Source organism: Silene latifolia, chromosome Y, assembly GCF_048544455.1.
Source record: "Silene latifolia isolate original U9 population chromosome Y, ASM4854445v1, whole genome shotgun sequence".
Lineage (NCBI taxonomy): Eukaryota > Viridiplantae > Streptophyta > Magnoliopsida > Caryophyllales > Caryophyllaceae > Silene > Silene latifolia.
The window spans coordinates 250,395,885-250,415,746 of record NC_133538.1 but is presented as its reverse complement, the minus strand read 5'-3'; the positions used below and the strand labels follow the sequence as shown (position 1 = coordinate 250,415,746).

Here is a 19,862-nt window from a genome sequence, read left to right as displayed (position 1 = left end):
TCTACATTTGTCTCAAGCTAGCAAGCTCATAATTATCAACTCTATTTTGATTTGTTCGATTGCCCATATCCTCGCTGCTATTCCTCTGCCGCTTGCTATTTCTCGTAAGATCAACTCTCTGATTGCTGCGTTTTGGTGGAGTAAGGATACTTCAAAAAGATCAATTCAATGGTGGTCGGACTATATTTTCGATTACTTGTCGTTAGGAGCACCTAGACCAAAACACAATTTACAACTTCACAAACAACTCTACAATTAGTAAAGAGGACAGTAAAGGTCGGATCCCAAGGGACGGGAATTGAGATGAGATTTCTATTGCAACTAGTGGTGTCTTAAGGGGTGTCACAATTGGGGTTTAATGTAGAAGATCACTAAACTAAATAGCAATGAAAGTAAACAAGCACGATGAATAAAAAGGGATGTAAACAATTGATAAAAGGCACTAGGGTGTCATGGGGTCATAAGGGATTGATGGGAATTGATCATACAAACATATTCTCAAGTTATAAGCAAGCAATTCTTGTTGTGATGGATCGAGTTGGTTTATATCTTACAATCCTAGGAAAGTTTGGGTCCCGAAGCCGAATCGATTAGATTGTACAACACCTACAAGTCGACTTAATCTTCCCTACTCAACAATATGCATGGTCTAATGAGACTCGAGTTGGTTTATGTCTTACAAGTCTCATTGAAAAGATAGGTGATGGGTAAAAAATGCAAGGATTCATAGGCTCACATTTCATCAAACATAACATGTGCATAAGTTGAGATCACAACAAGCAAGCAAATAAAATATGAAAGCATATTAATTTAAGCATGAATCATCTCCCATGTTTGTTTCCCCTAATCACCCATTAACCCTAGCTAAGGAAACTACTCACTCATTATCATGTTGAAAATGTTAGCAAGGTTATCAATCATACCAACAAAGTGAAACATGATGAATAAATGAAAGTGATTAATAATAATTAAAGAGGGATTAAGAGAATTATACCTACTAATGATTCCAATAATAAAGCAAAGAATAAAAGAAGTACTTGAATGCTTGATTGAGAGGTTGTCAATCTCCCAATAATAACCCAAATAATCTTCAATTACCCAAAATAAAGGATGAACAAGAGAGAGATTAAGGAAATAAGACTTGTATTAAAACTTGATTAAATGTTAATTACAAGATTAAAGAGAGATTTGATTGATATTAACTACTCTAAAGATTGCTAAGAAGAACATGCTCTTCTAATTAGACTAATAGGGTATTTATAGTGGGGATTAGGTACATGAATTAGGGTTAACTAAGGGCTTAAATGACGATTAAGTCCCTTGTTGAGGAAACGCCGGTCTCTTTTGGAAGACTCCGGTCTCTAGGGAGACTCCGGTCTCTAGAAAAAGATGTGCATCCTTCCTTGAAGCTTGAAGAAGACGAAATGGGACTGTCTGGGAATCCGGGCATCTTTAGCACGAGATGGGCAGATTTGGCGGTCTCTGCCCGGGCGCCCAGGGGGTAAAGACGGGCGGATTCTGGAGCTTTTGCCCGGGCGTCTTCTGGAGAAGCCGCTCGGATTGTGGCTTGGTGGACGGGCGTCTTCAGGGGAAGACGCACGGATTGTTGGGCAGTCTCGTTCCTTCTTCTTTTCTTCCTTTTTCTTCACAAAATCCTTGGGGATTTCCTCGGGGATGCAAGGATCTTTTCTCATCATTGCCCATCTACTATAGTATGTACAAAGGCCTTATAATCTTGTCTCTCCTTGATGCTTGGTCATTGAATTCAATCAATTTAGTCTCATTTTGCCATGAAAATGCAAGGTTTGCACTCCTTTCCTACCAAGGGATCAAAACCTCAAAGAATATGCACAACAAAGAACTAAAAACAATAAATGACCCAAATATGCACTAAAAAGCATGGGAACAAGGCTAATTCGGGGACTAAATATGCTCTAATTATGGTCACATCAAATATCCCCAAATCGAACCTTTACTCGTCCTGAGTAAAGAGGTGACAAAAACTAGGACCATTATTTAAACTAACCTAATAACATAACCGATATGAGACAATTAGGGGGTCTCACTCCGCCCCTTCAACTCACAACAAGACAACCATGAGGTAGGATGCCTTCTTGCAAGGCAAGGTGGGTCTTGCCAAAATGGCGACACATCCAATCATTAAGCACACAAAATCAAGTAATGTATGCATCTACAAAAGAATAGCCACTTTCCTCATCTAAGTGGTGGAAATTATCTATAAGGGAAGCAATTCAGGGGTACACACTCCTTCATAGATGCAATTTCTTCAAACTTCTAAGCCTAGAAGGATACCAATAAATCACCTCCAAGTTTTGTCAAGCTAGGGTACCTTTGTCCTCAATCGTTAAATGTTTTTGTCAAGAGTAGACTCCTTATGGTGTTAGAAACACTGGAGGATCGCGGAATTCCCCCTCTTGCCTAGACAAGAAGAAGGGTCGTCCCCTCTCTACCATGCACAAAAATGGATACGATGGATAAAGGGATCGATAGAATTTTGAGTTTCATTTTGGGAGTTTGTTTTTGTTTTTGTTTTTCCCCCCAATTTCTTGTGGTATTTGACATTTGAGAACACTTTCTTGCCATTTCTTTTTGATTTTTGGCATTTCAACACTTGACAACTTTCAACTTTTCTTTGCATTTCTTTTGAACATTTTCAAAGTCACCCCATATATAGTGAGGGTGCCTTATATTTGAAGCTTTTGGAGTCTATTTTTGCTCCTCTTTTCATTTGATGCATTTTGCAAACTTTCTTTCACTTTTCATTTCATTGAACTCAAATTGATTTCTTTTTGTGCCCATTCCCTTTGATGACAAAAATGTGGTAGAACATGGATGATGGATGGATGCATGGTTTCAAGGGTCACCTTAGAATAAACGGTAGCCAAGGAGTTATCACACCACAAGGTACTCTTGACTAGGCCTTAACCCATGGGTCAAAGGATACTAGCATGACACATCCTAGGCTGTTTTACAAGTATTCTAACAAGCAAAGTCTTAAGAAGAAAAAGCATCTACTAGGGCCTATATACACTTGTCAAACTTCCCAAGTAGACGGTTTCGCAAAATTTTTCTAACATGCAAACTACATGCCATGATGCAACTACCATATAAACATCCTAATGCAAATGATTCTACCAACTAATATGACATATAAACTAAATTCAAGTCCTAAGTTCACATTGTTATACCGCATCAATCAAAATAAAGCCACATAGTCATTAACATAAAGAGAAAAAAGGAGATTGGAAAGATCATACCATGCGGTCTTCAATATCCCTATGTCTCGGATGTGGCGTAGTCGATCAATATGAACAAGGATAAAACAAACACAATATATACATGACTACACTACAAAGGAAATGAACTTGTTTTTGGTTTTTCAATTTTTCAAATTTTTATGGTTTTTCAAATTTTTTGATTTTTTTTGGATTTTTGAATAAAAGTTAAGTTAGAATTCCCCATCTCCACACTAATATGGGCATTGTCCTCAATGGCCAAAATGATGGGAAATCATGCAAGCATGATGCATGAATTCTACTCTAAATGCAAGCTATACTAATCTACACTACATGATGCATGGGTTTTTGTTTATGACGAAGAGCGTAATTTAGATTACCTCCCGTTGCGTATGCATGTACTTCCCCAAACCGAGATAGACATTATTTCTAATGTCCTAATGTTGGGGTAGTTCATGCACACAAGATGCAATGCATGAAACTAAATTTGTCATTTTGGATTTTCAAAAGTGGGAACAATGAAATAAGAACACCTCAATGGGCCGAGGTGTTAGTCATCTATGTTGCTAGGACTCTCCAACCATGATCAAGATAAAGTAAATAAAACAAAGAAAGAAGTAGACAAACCTCAAGAGGGTAGGAGCCTCTAAAGCTTGCTAGTCTTCCACCATATCATCATTATCATCATCTTCCTTAATAGAAGTGGACTCATCACCACTTCCCTCTTCACTTTCTTGCTCACTTTCTTCATCATCCTCTTCTTCTTCTTCATTAGCCTCTTCATCAATGCTATCATCAACGAACTCATCACCGACAACCTCATCGTCACCCGGAATCTCACCCCTCGATGCACTCGGAAAGAAGACTTCCCTATCCGCCCAACTAGGCAAAGGACATGAAGGATCAAGTAGTCCTTGCCTAGCTAAATTAAGGAGGGGTGGATATTGGGCTAAGTAAGCATCTTCCTGATCCTTAAAAGCTTGTTTGTGCATCTCTTACATAAGTAGAGTCATATAGTCCTTGCTTGCTTCAACACCTTCGGGTTTGAACTCTTGATACCCTTCCAATATTTAATCCCTTAAGAGTCATATAGGCCTACTGAGATACAATTTGAACCCTTCCAATATTTAAGGCCTACTGAGATATAATTTGTTGATGAACATGGTAAAGTCCAATCCCTTAAGGTTGTATATGATTGGCTCCCACTAACTTGTACTAGCTGTAAGGGGATGGGATATATTGCTGAAAAGTGCAGGAAGGGTAATGAACCAGTAGTGGGGAAGAAGGTGTGGAGACCAAAAAAAGCACCTGCTAAACCTGGTCCTGGTCCTCAACCTAAACCTGCTCCAAAAGTGCAGAGAGCTGTTGTTCAGCAAACTGGGGTTCCTGCAGTGAATGTGATAGCAAAGACACCTGCACCAGTGATTGCCTTGACCCCAGTCCTGGTTCAGCAGACTCCTAATGTGGGGAGTTCTATGCCTAGACGGTTTATGGCCAAGCTCATGAGAACTGAGACTGGTGAAAAGAGGAGGTTTACTCATGGAGGATTGTCTTTCATGGAGTCTCTAACTCATTCTCTCCAGCACTCTAGACTGGGCATAAGGACTGGTCCATTTGAAAGAGGGGAAGGTAGTAAGATAGGAGGTCAAAATGGGTAGTTGTGGTATGTGGAATATTAGAGGTATGAATAATCCTAATAAACAGAAGGAAATAAGGAGATTCTTGCTCCATAATAATGTAGGGTTATTTGGTTTGTTAGAGACAAAAGTTAAAGTTAAAAATTGGGAAAATGTTCGAATAAACATTTGTGATGACTGGTCTATATGCTCTAATACTAGTCTTCATAAAGGTGGTAGGATTTGGTTAATTTGGAATCCCAACTATTTTGAGGTGGATGTGTGTGATATCACTGTTCAGTGCATTCATACCAAAGTTAGGGATAAAATTAGAAAGAATAGCTTCTGGTTCACTGTTGTCTATGGTTTGAATCAGGCAGCTGATAGGTAGGATCTTTGGAGTAGTCTGAGGTGTTATCAGAGGGGTATTCATGGTCCTTGGCTAGTAGGGGGGACTTCAACGCTGTCCTTGCTAGGAATGAGAGGATTGGGGGTGCTCCTGTTACTAATGCTGAACTACAACCTTTGCTTCAGGTAGTTCAGGACTGTCAGTTGGATGACCTTAGTGCAAGGGGGGCCTTCTATACTTGGTCAAATAAGCATGAGGATGGAGAGAAAATTTATAGCAGAATTGATAGAGTGTTGATTAATGATGATTGGGCTATTATGTTTTCTGACAGTTATGTTCATTTCTTGCCTGAGGGAATGTTTGATCATTGCCCTTGCCTTATCAATTTTGATGGGTCTGTTCAGAGAAAGGGAGCACCATTTAAGTATTTTAATATGTGGTCCATGGCACCAGATTATCCTGATATTGTGAAGGAGGGGTGGAATTTGGTTTGTCATGGTACTGCTATGTTTAAGGTAGTCACAAAATTGAAGGGACTTAAATATCAGTTGAAAAAATTGGACAAGTATCAGTTTGGGGATATTGTTAACCTCACACATGTTGCTGAGTTGTCTTTAAAACAAACTCAGGAAATGTTAGTAGGGGACCCCTTGAATGAGGATCTTTGCAAGATTGAACGAGTTTGTGCTAAAGAGGTTGAGGATCTTAGGAAGGCAAGAGATCAATTCCTGACTCAGAAAGCAAAGTGTGAATGGTTGAAGCATGGTGATGATAATACTTCATACTTCCATGCCTGCATCAGAAGGAGGAGAGCAAAAAATAGAGTGTTCCAAGTTGCAGATGTAAATAATGTCCTGTGCTCAACTACTGAGAGTATTCAGGCTGCTTTCATTCATTACTATCAGCAACTGTTGGGGACTGAAAAATATGTCAAACCTATTAATAGGAAAGTAATCAAGTATGGGAAGTGTGTAACTGAGGCCCATTGTCTCATGTTGTCAGCTCCTATAACTGCTGAGGAAGTTAAGGTGGCTATGTTTGACATTCCAGGGACCAAGGCACCTGGTCCTGATGGTTATAGTAGCCAGTTTTTTAAAGACAACTGGCATATTGTTGGAGCTGATGTTGTTGCTGCAGTACAAGGAGCCATTCATTCAAGAAAGCTCCTCAAACAGTGCAATGCCACTATCATTACACTTATTCCTAAAGTGCCTCTTCCTGAAACAGTCTTACAGTTCAGGCCCATTGCCTGCTGTAATACTATCTATAAGTGCTTGTCAAAGGTGTTGTGTAATAGAATTGGCAAGGTCCTACCTGATATCATTAGTCCTAGTCAAGGGGCTTTTATAAAAGGAAGGGATATTGTTGGGAACATTCTCATTTGTCAGGATTTAATTAAGCTTTATAAAAGGAAAAGTTGCTCTCCTAGGGTGTTAATGAAGGTGGATCTTCAGAAAGCTTATGACTCAGTGGCTTGGTCTTTTGTCCTGGAGATGCTTCAAGCTACTGGGTTTCCTGAATCATTCACCAAGATCATTATGCAGTGCATCACAACCCCCACCTATTCTCTTTCCCTCAATGGTGAAACATTTGGGTTCTTTAAAAGCAGGAGAGGGCTCAGGCAAGGAGACCCTTTGTCTCCTCTTATCTTTACCCTATGTTTGGATTATTTGAGCAGGGTCCTAGGTGTGGTGCATAAGCATCATAAATTTAAGTTCCATCCCCTTTGCAACAGGATCCAACTGTCCCATTTATTTTTTGCTGATGACCTGATTTTGTTTTGTAGAGGTGATAAGGGGTCTATTGGCCTTATGTTGGCTGCTTTTGATCATTTCTCTATAGCATCAGGTCTGGAAATGAATAATGAGAAGTCTAATTTTTACTATAATGGGATTGATGAGAGTTTGGTCTCTAAAATTGAGAAGCAGACTGGTATGAAGAAGGGGCAGCTCCCTTTTAAGTATCTTGGTGTGAATGTGTCTCCCAAGAGGCTCTCTGTTCTTGATTTTGAGTGCTTGGTAGATAAAATTGTGGACAGAATTAGAAGCTTAGGGTCTCGAAAACTCTCATATGCTGGTAGGGTTGTGTTGATCAAATCTGTGCTTAGTTCTTTGCATTGCTATTGGGCAAGGATTTTCATCCTACCTAAACCTGTCATAAGCAAGATTGAAGCATTTTGCAGATCTTTCCTCTGGTATGGCTCTAATCATAAGGAAAGCCCTGCCTTAGTTTCTTGGGCTACTATTTGTCAACCTAGGAAACAAGGGGGACTGGGTTTTAAGGATCTCCATGCTTGGAATGTTGCTGCTATTGCAAAATATGTCTGGTGGATTGCAATGAAGGCTGATCACCTCTGGGTTCGTTGGGTTCATGCTGTCTATATCAAATCTACAACATGGAAGGACTATGAACCAGGGACTGGCAGCAGCTGGGCTTGGAGAAAGATTTGCCAAGTCAAGAATATTTATAAATCTATGGTATTCACTGATCCCATTGTAGAGCAGTACAGTTTAAAGGAGGGGTATCACTGGCTTAAACCAATTGGAGATAAAGTCCAGTGGTATCCATGGATGCTCAATAGGATGATTATTCCTCGAAATATGTTCATGTGCTGGTTAGTAGCACAGAATAGGCTTCTAACACAAGACAGGTTGCTCAAAATGAACATAATACAGAACAATTGCTGCTATCTATGTGGAGAGACGATGGAATGCCATGAACATCTGTTTTTCCAGTGTAGATATAGCAGACTTTGTTTGGAGCTCACAGGCTGCTGGTGCTTAGTGGACTTACCAGAGAAGAATTGCATTGAATGGTGGATACGCTGGAGGCAGCAGTCTATATGGTACAAGCAGGTAGTGGCTATGATTCTTGCCTCTCTACTTGCCCATATTTGGTTTGCTCGTAACAAATGCAGACTTGAGGGGTGCCTTTCCCATCCTCAGGTGGTTGTCAATAGCATTAAACGTGAAGTGAAGTTGAGAATTAATCAGTATGAGGTACCATGTAGGAATGGTAGGGTAAGGAATTGGGTGAATTACATAAGTAGTCATTAGCTATTTGTGTAGTGAAATGCATTCTGTATTGAAAGAATTTGTGTTGTAAGGGACTTTTTTATGATCTTAATGATAAGCTTACATTTTCCCAAAAAAAAAAAAAAAAGTGGTAGTGTCTTTTCTTGCAATGATGGTATTCCCGATGACCTTGTGCCACACTCTAATGCCCGGATGGTGGACTAATAGAGCGCGACTAGCATGATAGTTCTCAAATTTCCTCCCGGAAATCGCCTCCCAAAGAGGAGCGGGGTCATACTTTCCGGGATTCTTGAAATAACTAGGTGAATCACTAAGACCCAATGCTTTACCCAATTCATCAAAGGTGATGCGCCTACTCACATTAGCAAGGCGGAACTCGATGTTTTCTCTAGTCTCTACCTTAGTAACTTTCAAAGAACTCCAAGAATTCTAAGGTAAGGGAGGGGTATGTCAATTCTCTTGTAGCAAACAATTTTCCCAACCCCATGGCTTCAAAGAAGGCTTTAGTTTGTTCAAGGACACCCAATTTGTTCAAGGCATCTTCACATATGAACTTGGTGGAAAGAAAGGATTTTCTAGCATACTTGGCAAATGTATCCCTGTGGGAGTTAGAAATGAAAATTACCTCCGGATAGTTCGATAGTTGAGCAATTTCCGGAGTTGCTGATGTTGTTGCTTCCAAGGGAGGTTGTTGTTGCACTTCCAAGTTTGAACTAGCTACCACCATAGCCAATGAGGCTTTCTTTGTTTGAAGACTCTTTTGTCTTGTTGAGAGTGCCTTTGCCTTAGGTGCCTTTGTTTCTCCTTTTGTCCTTGCCATTGATGATTTAACCAAGAAAAGAGTGAAAATCTTCAATTTCCAAGTATACCCAAATAAATTTTAAGATGATAGGCTTTGCCTTTATAATTTCAAAAATCGACTCAAAGGTTGAAGATTTTGGTGCTTGGTTTGATTTTTGTTGGAAGAGGAGTGATTAATTTTTGTTAAAAGGAAGTTTGGATTTGATTTTGTTGAATTTGGTTGAGGAAATCTTGTTTCGGTGATGGAGAGGATGAGGGTTTTGAGTTTTGGGGTTTATGGGTAGTATTTTGAGTGAAGAAATGAAGAAATGAATGTGGGAGGGGGTTTTTAAAGTACCCGAAAAATTTGAATTGCAGGGGGGAGACGGGCGTCTTTCCTTCGGGACGCTCGGATTCTGCCTCTTTTGGTTTTAGAATTCTCGCCTAAATACGGGCGTCTTTCAGCAAAGACGCTCGGATTTATCGACTGCAGGACGGGCGTCTTCATCAAGACGGCGATTCTCGAGCAAAGAGATTTCTTGTTTTTCACAGGCAAAAAGACGGGCGTCTTTCCTTTCAGGACGGACGGATTTCTGAAGACGAGCGTCTTCTCCTCCAGGACGCTCGGATTCTTCAACAGTCCCAAAACTTCAAATTCTCAGCTCAGATGGTCGGGCGGATTCTGACAAAGATGCCCGGATTGCCTGAAGAGGGGCGGATTCCCATGAAGACGCTCGGATTCTGCCCCTTTTACCCGGATTCAGTTCCATCCGTGCACTTGAATATCCCTTGTCATTTTCCATTCTTCAAATCCCGTGTTCTTCATTGTAGGGGCACTACTAAGGCATGAATAGCCTAGGTAATTTCTATCCCCACACTAAGCTAAAGCACTACACATCAATTAAATCATTAGTCCCTTCCTCACTTCTCTCAAAAATGATAATTATCTTGATCAAAGCATAAAAATCCAATAATGACAAAAATGCAATGTAAGAATTCAAATGCGAGTTAGGGAGTTAGAAATATTTAGAAATGGTGGTTTAGGGAGGACTCCACCAAACTCTCATCCTTAGTGAGATGTCATGGGGGCATGTCCAAGGTATTGTTGATGTTGCTCAACACCTTGAAGAAGTAATCAAAAGCTTGTTCATTATCATGATAAAGGTCTTCAATAGACCTTTGCCCTTGTTGTCGGTCTTGATCGATAGCATTACCAATATAGGGATTGAAAATCCCTTCAAACTCATCGTCCCAAAGACCACAAACTTCATCTACTCGATCACTAAAGATCTCTTGAGTTGATGGAGACAACTCTCCCACTTTCTTGTCTTGGCCAATGAGGCCATCCTCTTCATTGCTTGACTTTGGTGAGTTTTTCAAGCTCTCTTTATTATAATTCACTTGCTCTTTGAATGGAGCATCTTCAATTTTCTTCTTCCATTGGAATTCCGACTTCTTCCTATCATCCTTCCGGCTATAATGATCAACCATAAAACATGGTTCATGCAAACGGGGAGCTCTCATGGTATTGTCAAGATTGAAAGTTATGCTCTCATCTCCCACTTCTAGAGTGAGCTCTCCATGCTTCACATCAATCACCGCACCCGCGGTGTGTAAGAAAGGTCTTCCTAGAATGATTGGAATGTTGGAGTCTTCTTCCATGTCAACAATGACAAAGTCCACCGGGATGAATAATTTCCCAACTCTTACGGGAACATCTTCCCATATCCCTAATGGTGTCTTCGTCGATCTATCGGCCATTTGGAGTGTGATATTGGTGCATTTAGTCTCTCCCATCCCCAACCTTTTACTCACCGAGTATGGCATAACACTCACACTAGCCCCTAGATCACATAAGCCTTTGTTGATCGTGGTGTCGCCAATGGTACACGGTATTGAGAAGCTTCCCGGATCTTTGAGTTTTGGAGGTGAACTCCCTTGAAGTATTGCACTACTCACCTTAGTGAAGGCGATAGTCTCAAGCTTCCGGATTGACTTCTTCTTTGTGAGGATGTCTTTCATGTATTTTGCATAGGCCGGCACGTGATTGATTAATTCCGTGAAAGGAATTGAGACTTTCAAATTCTTCACAGTTTCCATAAATTTTCCAAGTTGGTCATCAAATTTGGGCTTGGCTTGACAACTTGGAAAAGGAAGTCTAATCACAATGGGCTCCTTCTCCTTGACCTTGTCTTCATTTTTCTTTGAAATTTCTTCTTTTGATGGTTCTCCATCCTTGGAGTTTTGCACAATTTCTTCTTTGTCACTAGCTTCCACAACTTCATCCTCAACTTGCTTCTTCGGTGCTTCATACCTTTTACCACTCCTCAAGTGGATGACACTAACCGTTTCATGTCTTGGGGGATTACTTTGAGGTGGTAATTGCCCCTTTTATCTTTGTGAGCTTGAAGATGCTAGTTGAGTCAATTGGGTTTCCAACATTTTTGTGTGAGCTAGGATGTTGTTGATGGTGATTTCCTTTGCTTGACTATCCTTTTGCATTTGAGTGAAAAACTCTTGTTGATTCTTTTGCATTTGGAGGACCGCTTTTTGAACATCTAAACCTTGGTCGGTTTGTTGATTGTATGGAGTTTGATTTTGGTAACCTTGGTTTTGGTTGTAAAAGGGTCTTTGATTTTGGTTTCTCATGGGAGGTGGGGTGTATGTTGGTTGAGGGTTTTGAACATTTTGGCTTTTGTATGAGAGATTTGGATGGAATTTGGTGTTTTTATTGTAATAGTTTGAATAAAGGGTACCACTCTTGTATGCTTGGAAAGCATTCACTTGTTCATTTGTTCCCTTACATTCACTTTGGTCATGTCCCAAAGTTCCACAATTCTCACATATCCCACTTGGGATTGATGAAGATGCCGTCATGGCATTAACATGATTCTTTGGTGATTTTGAGGCTTCTTCAAGTCTAGCCATAGCTTTTTCAAACTTTAAATTTATGGTATCAATGTGAGCACTAAGTTGAGCGCCCAATTGAGTAATGGAGTCCACTTCATGCTTTCCTCCTCTAGTAGCCTTGCGAGGTCTACTATATTGTGAGTTATGGACCGCCATTTCCTCAATTTTGTTCCAAGTTTGATTGTCATCAACTTCGGTTAACATTCCATTTGATCCCATGTTGAGAATGTTCCTTGAATCTTCATAAAGACCGTTCCAAAATTGGTGTACCAAGAACCACTCGCTAAGTCCATGGTGAGGACATGAGCGAAAAATTCCCTTAAATCGCTCCCAAGCTTCATACAAAGATTCTTCATCCCTTTGCTTAAAGCCCGTGATTTGAACTCTTAGCATGTTAGTCTTTTCCGGTGGATAGAACTTTTTGTAGAAAGCTAGAGCCAAATTTTTCCAAGAATCAATTCCGAGAGTAGCCTTATCAAGGCCTTTCAACCATTGTTTCGCGGTGCCAATTAGAGAAAAAGGAAAAAAGACCTATCGAATTTGGTCTTGAGTTACACCGGTTTGAGAAATCGCATCACAATAGTCACAAAAAGTCTCCATATGAGAATGAGGGTCTTCACTAGGCATCCCCCCAAATTGGCTTCTTTCGACTAATTGGATAAATGCGGATTTGGCAATAAAATTTCCGGTTAGATGTTGTGGTGTGGGAGTACCATTGGGTAGGTTCTCCTCGGTGGGTACGGAATGTGATGAAAACTTAGGCATTGTGGGTTGATTTTGTGTTTAAAAGTGTTGGGTTCTCCTCACCTTCTCTTGCAAAAGGGTTGATGAACTCAATAGTATTTGGTTGAATATCTACAACCTCACCAATACCTCTCAAAGTTCTCCTAGAAAGTCTTCTATTGGTTGTCAACGCTCTTTCAATTTCGTGATCAAAGGGTAACAAGTCACCATGCAACCTTCTAGACATGCAAAATATCAAACAGCTCGAAAATAATTAGAACAAACCTTGAGGAGTTTTACTTCCCCAAGGCAAAGAAAGACACAACTAATAACAATGTAAGAAAATCTAAATCAAGTTAACACCGTCCCCAGCAATGGCGCCATTTTTGGTCGGACTATATTTTTCGGTTACTTGTCGTTAGGAGCACCTAGACCAAAACACAATTTATAACTTCACAAACAACTCTACAATTAGTAAAGAGGCAAGTAAAGGTCGGATCCCAAGGGACGGGAATTGAGATGAGATTTCTATTGCAACTAGTGGTGTCTTAAGGGATGTCACAATTGGGGTTTGATGTAGAAGATCACTAAACTAAATAGCAATGAAAGTAAACAAGCAAGATAAATTAAAAGGGATGTAAACAATTGATAAAAGGCACTAGGGTGTCATGGGGTCATAGGGGATTCATGGGAATTGATCATACAAACATATTCTCAAGTTATATGCAATCAATTATTGTTGTGATGGATCGAGTTGGTTTATATCTTACAATCCTAGGAAAGTTTGGGTCCCGGAGCCGAAACGATTAGATTGTACAATACCTACAAGTAGACTTAATCTTCCCTACTCAACAATATGCATGGTCTAATGAGACTCGAGTTGGTTTATGTCTTACAAGTCTCATTAAAAAGATAGGTGATGGGTAAAAAATGCAAGGATTCATAGGCTCACATTTCATCAAACATAACATGTGCATAAGTTGAGATCACAACAAGCAAGCAAATAAACTATGAAAGCATATTAATTTAAGCATGAATCATCCCCCATGTTAGTTTCCTCTAATCACCCATTAACCCTAGCTAAGGAAACTACTCACTCATTATCATGTTGAACATGCTAGCAAGGTTGTCAATCATACCAACAAAGTGAAATATGATGAATAAATGAAAGTGATTAACAATATTTAAAGAGGGATTAAGAGAATTATACCTACTAATGATTCCAATAATAAAGCAAAGAATAAAAGAAGTACTTGAATGCTTGATTGAGAGGTTGTCAATCTCCCAATAATAACCCAAATAATCTTCAATTACCCAAAATAAAGGATGAACAAGAGAGAGATTAAGGAAATAAGACTTGTATTAAAACTTGATTAAATGTTGATTACAAGATTAAAGAGAAATTTGATTGATATTAACTACTCTAAAGATTTCTAAGAAGAACATGCTCTTCTAATTAGACTAATGAGGTATTTATAGTGGGGATTAGGTACATGAATTAGGGTTAACTAAGGGCTTAAATGACGATTAAGTCCCTTGTTGAGGAAACGCCGGTCTCTTTTGGAAGACTCCGGTCTCTAGGGAGACTCCGGTCTCTAAAAAAAGATGTGCATCCTTCCTTGAAGCTTGAAGAAGACGAAATGGTACTGTCTGCAAATCCGGGCGTCTTTAGCACGGGACAGGCGGATTTGGCGGTCTCTGCCCGGGCGTCCAAGGGGTGAAGACAGGCGGATTCTGGAGCTTTTGCCCGGGCGTCTTCTGTAGAAGCCGCTTGTATTGTGGCTTGGTGGACGGGCATCTTCAAGGGAAGACGCACGAATTGTTGGGCAGTCTCGTTCCTTCTTCTTTTCTTCCTTTTTCTTCATAAAATCCTTGGGGATTTCCTCGGGGATGCAAGGATCTTTTCTCATCATTTCCCATCTACTATAGTATGTACAAAGGCCTTCTAATCTTGTCTCTCCTTGATGCTTGGTCATTGAATTCAATCAATTTAGTCTCATTTTGCCATGAAAATGCAAGGTTTGCACTCCTTTCCTACCAAGGGATCAAAACCTCAAAGAATATGCAAAACAAAGAACTAAAGACAATAAATGACCCAAATATGCACTAAAAAGCATGGGAACAAGGCTAATTCGGGGACTAAATATGCTCTAATTATGGTCACATCAACTGGTTATCTCAGCAATACCTTCATGCTTCAAGAGACAGTGGTGGACTAGGTATTAAATCAACAACGACCCTTGGTCAGGTAACTCTCATGAAAAATTTTTGGCGGCTGCATCACAAACCTACTGGGTTACTTGCCAAGTATCTGAAGCCAAAATATCGAAAAGATCTTCCTATTCCTACTGCTAAATCAAAGGTCACTCAACCTTCCTATATCTGGAAAGGAATTTGTCGAGCTGTTGATGCATGCAAACCAGCTTTAGCTTGGAAAATTGGTAATGGCGCATCATTTGATCTCTTTTCTGCCCATTGGATAAAAGGACGAAAACCGGGTTTAAAGCAACCGCAACCTCAATTTACCCCGCCTATATCTGACTTGCTTCTTGATAATCGGACCTGGAACCCGTCCACTATTTTCGACCTTTTTTTGCCATCCACAGCTAAGGAAATTCTGGCTATGGAACCGCCAGCTCTTAATTCGGATGATTACCTTTACTGGAAATACACGGAAGATGGGGAATACACTGTTAAATCAGGATACGCTTATCTATCCTCTTAGAAACAGTTTCGCGTGCCTGTGAACCAATCTTTTCCTTGGAAGACTATATGGAAATTTCCCTTCTCAAATAAATTTGCAATCTTTGTTTGGAAACGCGCACCATATTCTTCCAACCATGACTAACCTTGTTCACCGGGGTTTCCATCTTGATAATACTTGTGTTTTTTGTCGAGACTCCCCAGAGACACCGGACCACTTGTTTCGATCGTGTGTTGTTGTTCAGAATGTATGGCAATGCTCACTGCTCGGTATTCATCCTCTTGCCAACCCAGATATCTCATTTGACAGCTGGCTTTCTGATATTATCTCTTACCTCTATCGACAAGCAAAGACTTGAGCTACTTCTCTTCTCTATTTCCTTTGCATTTTGCGTGCCATTTGGCTAGCTCTGAATTTGATTGTGTTTGAACATAGAGAGGTTGATCCTACAAGGATTCTTCAGCTCGCTGAGACTATGCATAATATTCATTTGCGACTCCCTAAATTAATGCCTTGTAATTCACCTATCAAAACAAAGGCACGGGAGACAGGTATCCCATGTCCGTCACCTTTACCTTCGCTTTCTTATTATCTGCTTATCCGCCGGGTTTCTCCTTCTGGATGCTATAAGGCCTCGGTATCTGAATCTAGCTCCGGATGTACGACACTTTTCCATGTCCGAGGTACTTCAATTTTTGACGCCTATTCTCAAGCTCTACTCCAACTTAAGTGACGGCTATGTTCGGATTCATCTACTACAATCACCTTCTGGATTACATCAAAGAAACTATCTTTAGTTCTGGCCTCAAAATTGCCAGTACCATTAGTTGCGCGAAATTCGATTTGTGAAATTCGTCGTTTACTTTGCCTGCATAGTTACTGGTCAGTTAGCTTAGCGACTGGCTGATCATCTCATTTGTTCACTCCTGTATCAATACTCTTTATTCTATATCAGTTTACTATTGTCGAAAAAAAATATGAACTCATGAATTTACTATTTCCAACACATTTATCCGCTTTATTCCTATTCTGCCCCTCTCACTTTTCCCATCAATATGAGAGCTTGTAACACAAAAAATAATTCATGGACTATACAACCAGTTGTATATGTTGTACAGTGTAGAACCTGAGCTTTGTGTCAAAGTATCCGAGCTTTATATTAAAGAATATGAGCTTTATTAGAAAGTATTTAGTTCATTTATTTACACATTAAAAACATGAAATTTAAATTAGCTCAGAAAGAATACACGTAAGCTCAGATTCTTATACTTGGTTGTACCATGCTTAGGGTACAACTGGATGTATAATCCTATTTTTTGTTACAAAAATACCAAAAGGTAAAGGGAAACACATGAACTCCATAACTGAACCCGTCCCCCACCCCATGACCACCCCATCAGCCCTCCGCAATCCCTACCCGCGCCGGACACAATTTCTCGGCGACCTTACCACCGCCGGCCACATACTCGCACCTCTGTCACCCCATTTCACGGCCAAACAACTTCTCCGTCTGACTTCATGACCCGCGACAACCGCGTCGAAATCCCACTGCGTCAACAACCACGGTGCCTGAATCTCACCACGCTGATTCATGACCCTATCACTTCTCCCCGGACCATCCTACTTCAACGGACGAATACTAAAGCCACCCTTTCTAAAACCCTAGTTGAAAAAACCCTTTCCGAAAAAATGGGTTAATTACTACTTAATTCAATCGATTAAAAGACAAAGTGTAGATTGTTGATAAGACGGAGAAATTACATGTGATATGCTCGAATTAAGATCCATGATTGTTAAATTATTAACAAATTGATTAGTTTTTGAGAGAGGAAGAGGAGAATTTTTTTTAAAAACGAAGGATAGTTATGAAATAAAGGGGCAAAGTGTGTAGGATTTAGCAAATCCATGTGGGAAAAAAGTTCAATCCCTTAACCCCCTGATTGCTGCCTAAAATTATGTAGTAAGAATCGAAGTAGCTATTGTTCATGGTCACTTAAACTTAAACATGAGTGAGGATTTTATGTCCTATTTTTGTGTCATTTTGTGTCTTATTTCTTCTTTTTCGGACACATAGCCCTTAATCATAGAAACGATTGTTGAAATTATATTATACAGAGGATGTGTCATCAGAAGATAAATGTATGAAACACAAGATGTAACAAGATTTCATTAAATATATTTTATACATTTCTCAAAATATTTGATTAGGATTATGAAAAATATACTCCGTATAAGCTATTTTAAGAGGCTGTACCTATATGGCTACGGTAGAAGTCTTGAACACCCCCAACATCCCTTATACAAGTATAGGGTATAATCTCTCAAGAACGATTTACTAAATGCATCATGCAGGAGAAATCTCACAAAAAGGCACGAATGAAATAGCATCATGTCATCAATATAAAAGTATCATGTTATCGAAATAAAATTCATATTCCGTATTACATAAATAAAAGTACACAAATTGTTAGAAAAGACGGTCTTATAATATAAGACCAGCCCAAACTTGTAACAAAGCCCATTTCACAAACTATAATGATAACAAACGCAAGAGTTTCAATTTCTTTTGATTGCTAGTTACAGCCACTATTCCTATTTTTAACCTCGTCCATCCTACTCAAGCTTGAAATCTATGGCATCACACTCCAACTCTTTAATTTCAGGTCATATAATCTTCTTCTTCCACTAGCATCCAATGTCAAGACTCCAGAATGGTTTGGGAAACAAGGTTTGTTTGTTACCCTTATTTTTTGTTTATTTTTTTTTTTTTTTTTTTATTTTTTTGCTGTTGATCAATTACTGCATGTTACCATGATCTATCACTGTTTGTTAAAATTAGAAGTTGATAAAAGAATTAGAATTATTGAAGAGAAGAAATGTGTTTTGTGTGAAAGTTTTATGTGTCTCTCTTCATTCTTTCCAAAATATATATATACAAATACATATAGCTATAAGTTAGGAAAACCTAACAAATTAGTTGCTAACTAAGCCCGTAAAAGAGGGAACTAAGTATGTACCTAATTATTCAGTCAAATATATTATTAACAACTATTATGCTAACACACACACACACACACACACACCCCTCTCCAAGTTGGAGCATGGAGATTCGAAATGTCCAACTTGCTCAATATCGTATGGAATTGAGTCCGTCCAAGTGCTTTCGTGAGAATATCAGCCAACTGACATTTGGTGTTGACATAAGAGGGAAGAAGAGTACCCTTGATAATCTCGTCACGAACAAAATGACATTCAATTTCAATATGCTTCGTTCGTTCGTGGAAGACGGGATTATTAGCAATATGTAAAGCAGCTTGACTATCACAATGTAAATGTACCGGCTTGGAATGATCAAAACCCAAACTACGAAGTAAACCTTTGAGCCAGAGTATTTCACACGTAGCGGAAGCAATAGCACGGTACTCCGATTCAGCAGAAGAAAGGGAAACAGTAGCTTGCTGTTTAGTTTTCCACGAAATCGGGGATCCACCGAGGAAAATATAATAAGCCTTAAGAGATCGACGATTAATAGGACTTTTACCCCAATCAGCATCGCCATAAGCAACCAATTCGAGAGCTGCATTAGCTCGCAAAAAAATACCTTGTCCCGGCTGCCCTTTAAGGTACCGAAGGACCCGAGTGACTGCATCCCAATGGCATTTAGAGGGCGCCTTCATGAAACGAGAAAGTAGATGAACAGCGTAGCTAATCTCGGGTCGTGTGAGCGTAAGATAAATCAGTTTGCCCACAAAACGACGGTATTTAGATGGGTCAGATAACAAAGGATCCGTAGATAGTTCCAAGTTATGTTTTTCATCCATTGGAACAGAAGCCGGCTTGGACCCAAGAAGACCTGTCTCACTAAGCAAGTCAAGGGTATATTTTCGTTGGCAAAGAAAAATTGTAACACCTCCTTATACCAAGGTACCTTACCAAGGACTACCCTAACATGAAAGGCTGTTACCATCTTGGTTTCCCGAGGTTAGTATATCAAAGTTACAATTTCCAAACAAAATTTATTAAAGTATAAAGAGTTAGCGAATACATTATCTCAAATCAACTCAAACTAAAAGTGTAAGAACTTCAATACAACTGAAATCATTGACGGCTAAACTCGTAACGGCGTAAACTAGACTCGAAGTGATGTCTCCCCATGTCTGTCCCATAACTAAACATCTGCATTACCTGTCATATCTGCTCACCATCCCCGAATGGATCACCGCAGGTTTTAAAAAACAACAACACGGGGTCAGTTACCGCATAATTCAAATAAGACAAACAAATAATGTAACCGGCTGATCATCCTCCTCCCCGATCTCCCAATTTCACACATTAACCGACTACACACCGAAGTATGTAGCCCTGCCAGATTACCCATCGCAACAAGTAATCCTCGCCGCCAGTGGGTGACCGCAGCCCATCCCCACCTAGTCCAGCTCATCAACGAGCGACTAACAATCCCTGTCCCTTAATGTGCACATCCCCTCC

At 39.7% G+C, this 19,862-nt stretch overlaps 1 protein-coding gene and 1 non-coding gene across 2 annotated transcripts; both read left to right on the top strand.

The window, feature by feature from the left end:
• Window positions 1–4,486: 4,486 nt before the first annotated feature.
• Window positions 4,487–15,395, top strand: LOC141630431 (uncharacterized). Its single transcript, XM_074443252.1, has 4 exons — window positions 4,487–4,886; window positions 5,017–5,260; window positions 5,350–8,221; window positions 14,853–15,395. Exons 1-4 carry the CDS (start codon window positions 4,487–4,489, stop codon window positions 15,393–15,395), a joined length of 4,059 nt encoding a protein of 1,352 aa, XP_074299353.1.
• LOC141637026 (small nucleolar RNA R71) lies at window positions 12,234–12,340 on the top strand. The gene has a single exon (XR_012541590.1). It is a non-coding gene; the product is annotated as a small nucleolar RNA R71 (small nucleolar RNA).
• Window positions 15,396–19,862: the final 4,467 nt, after the last annotated feature.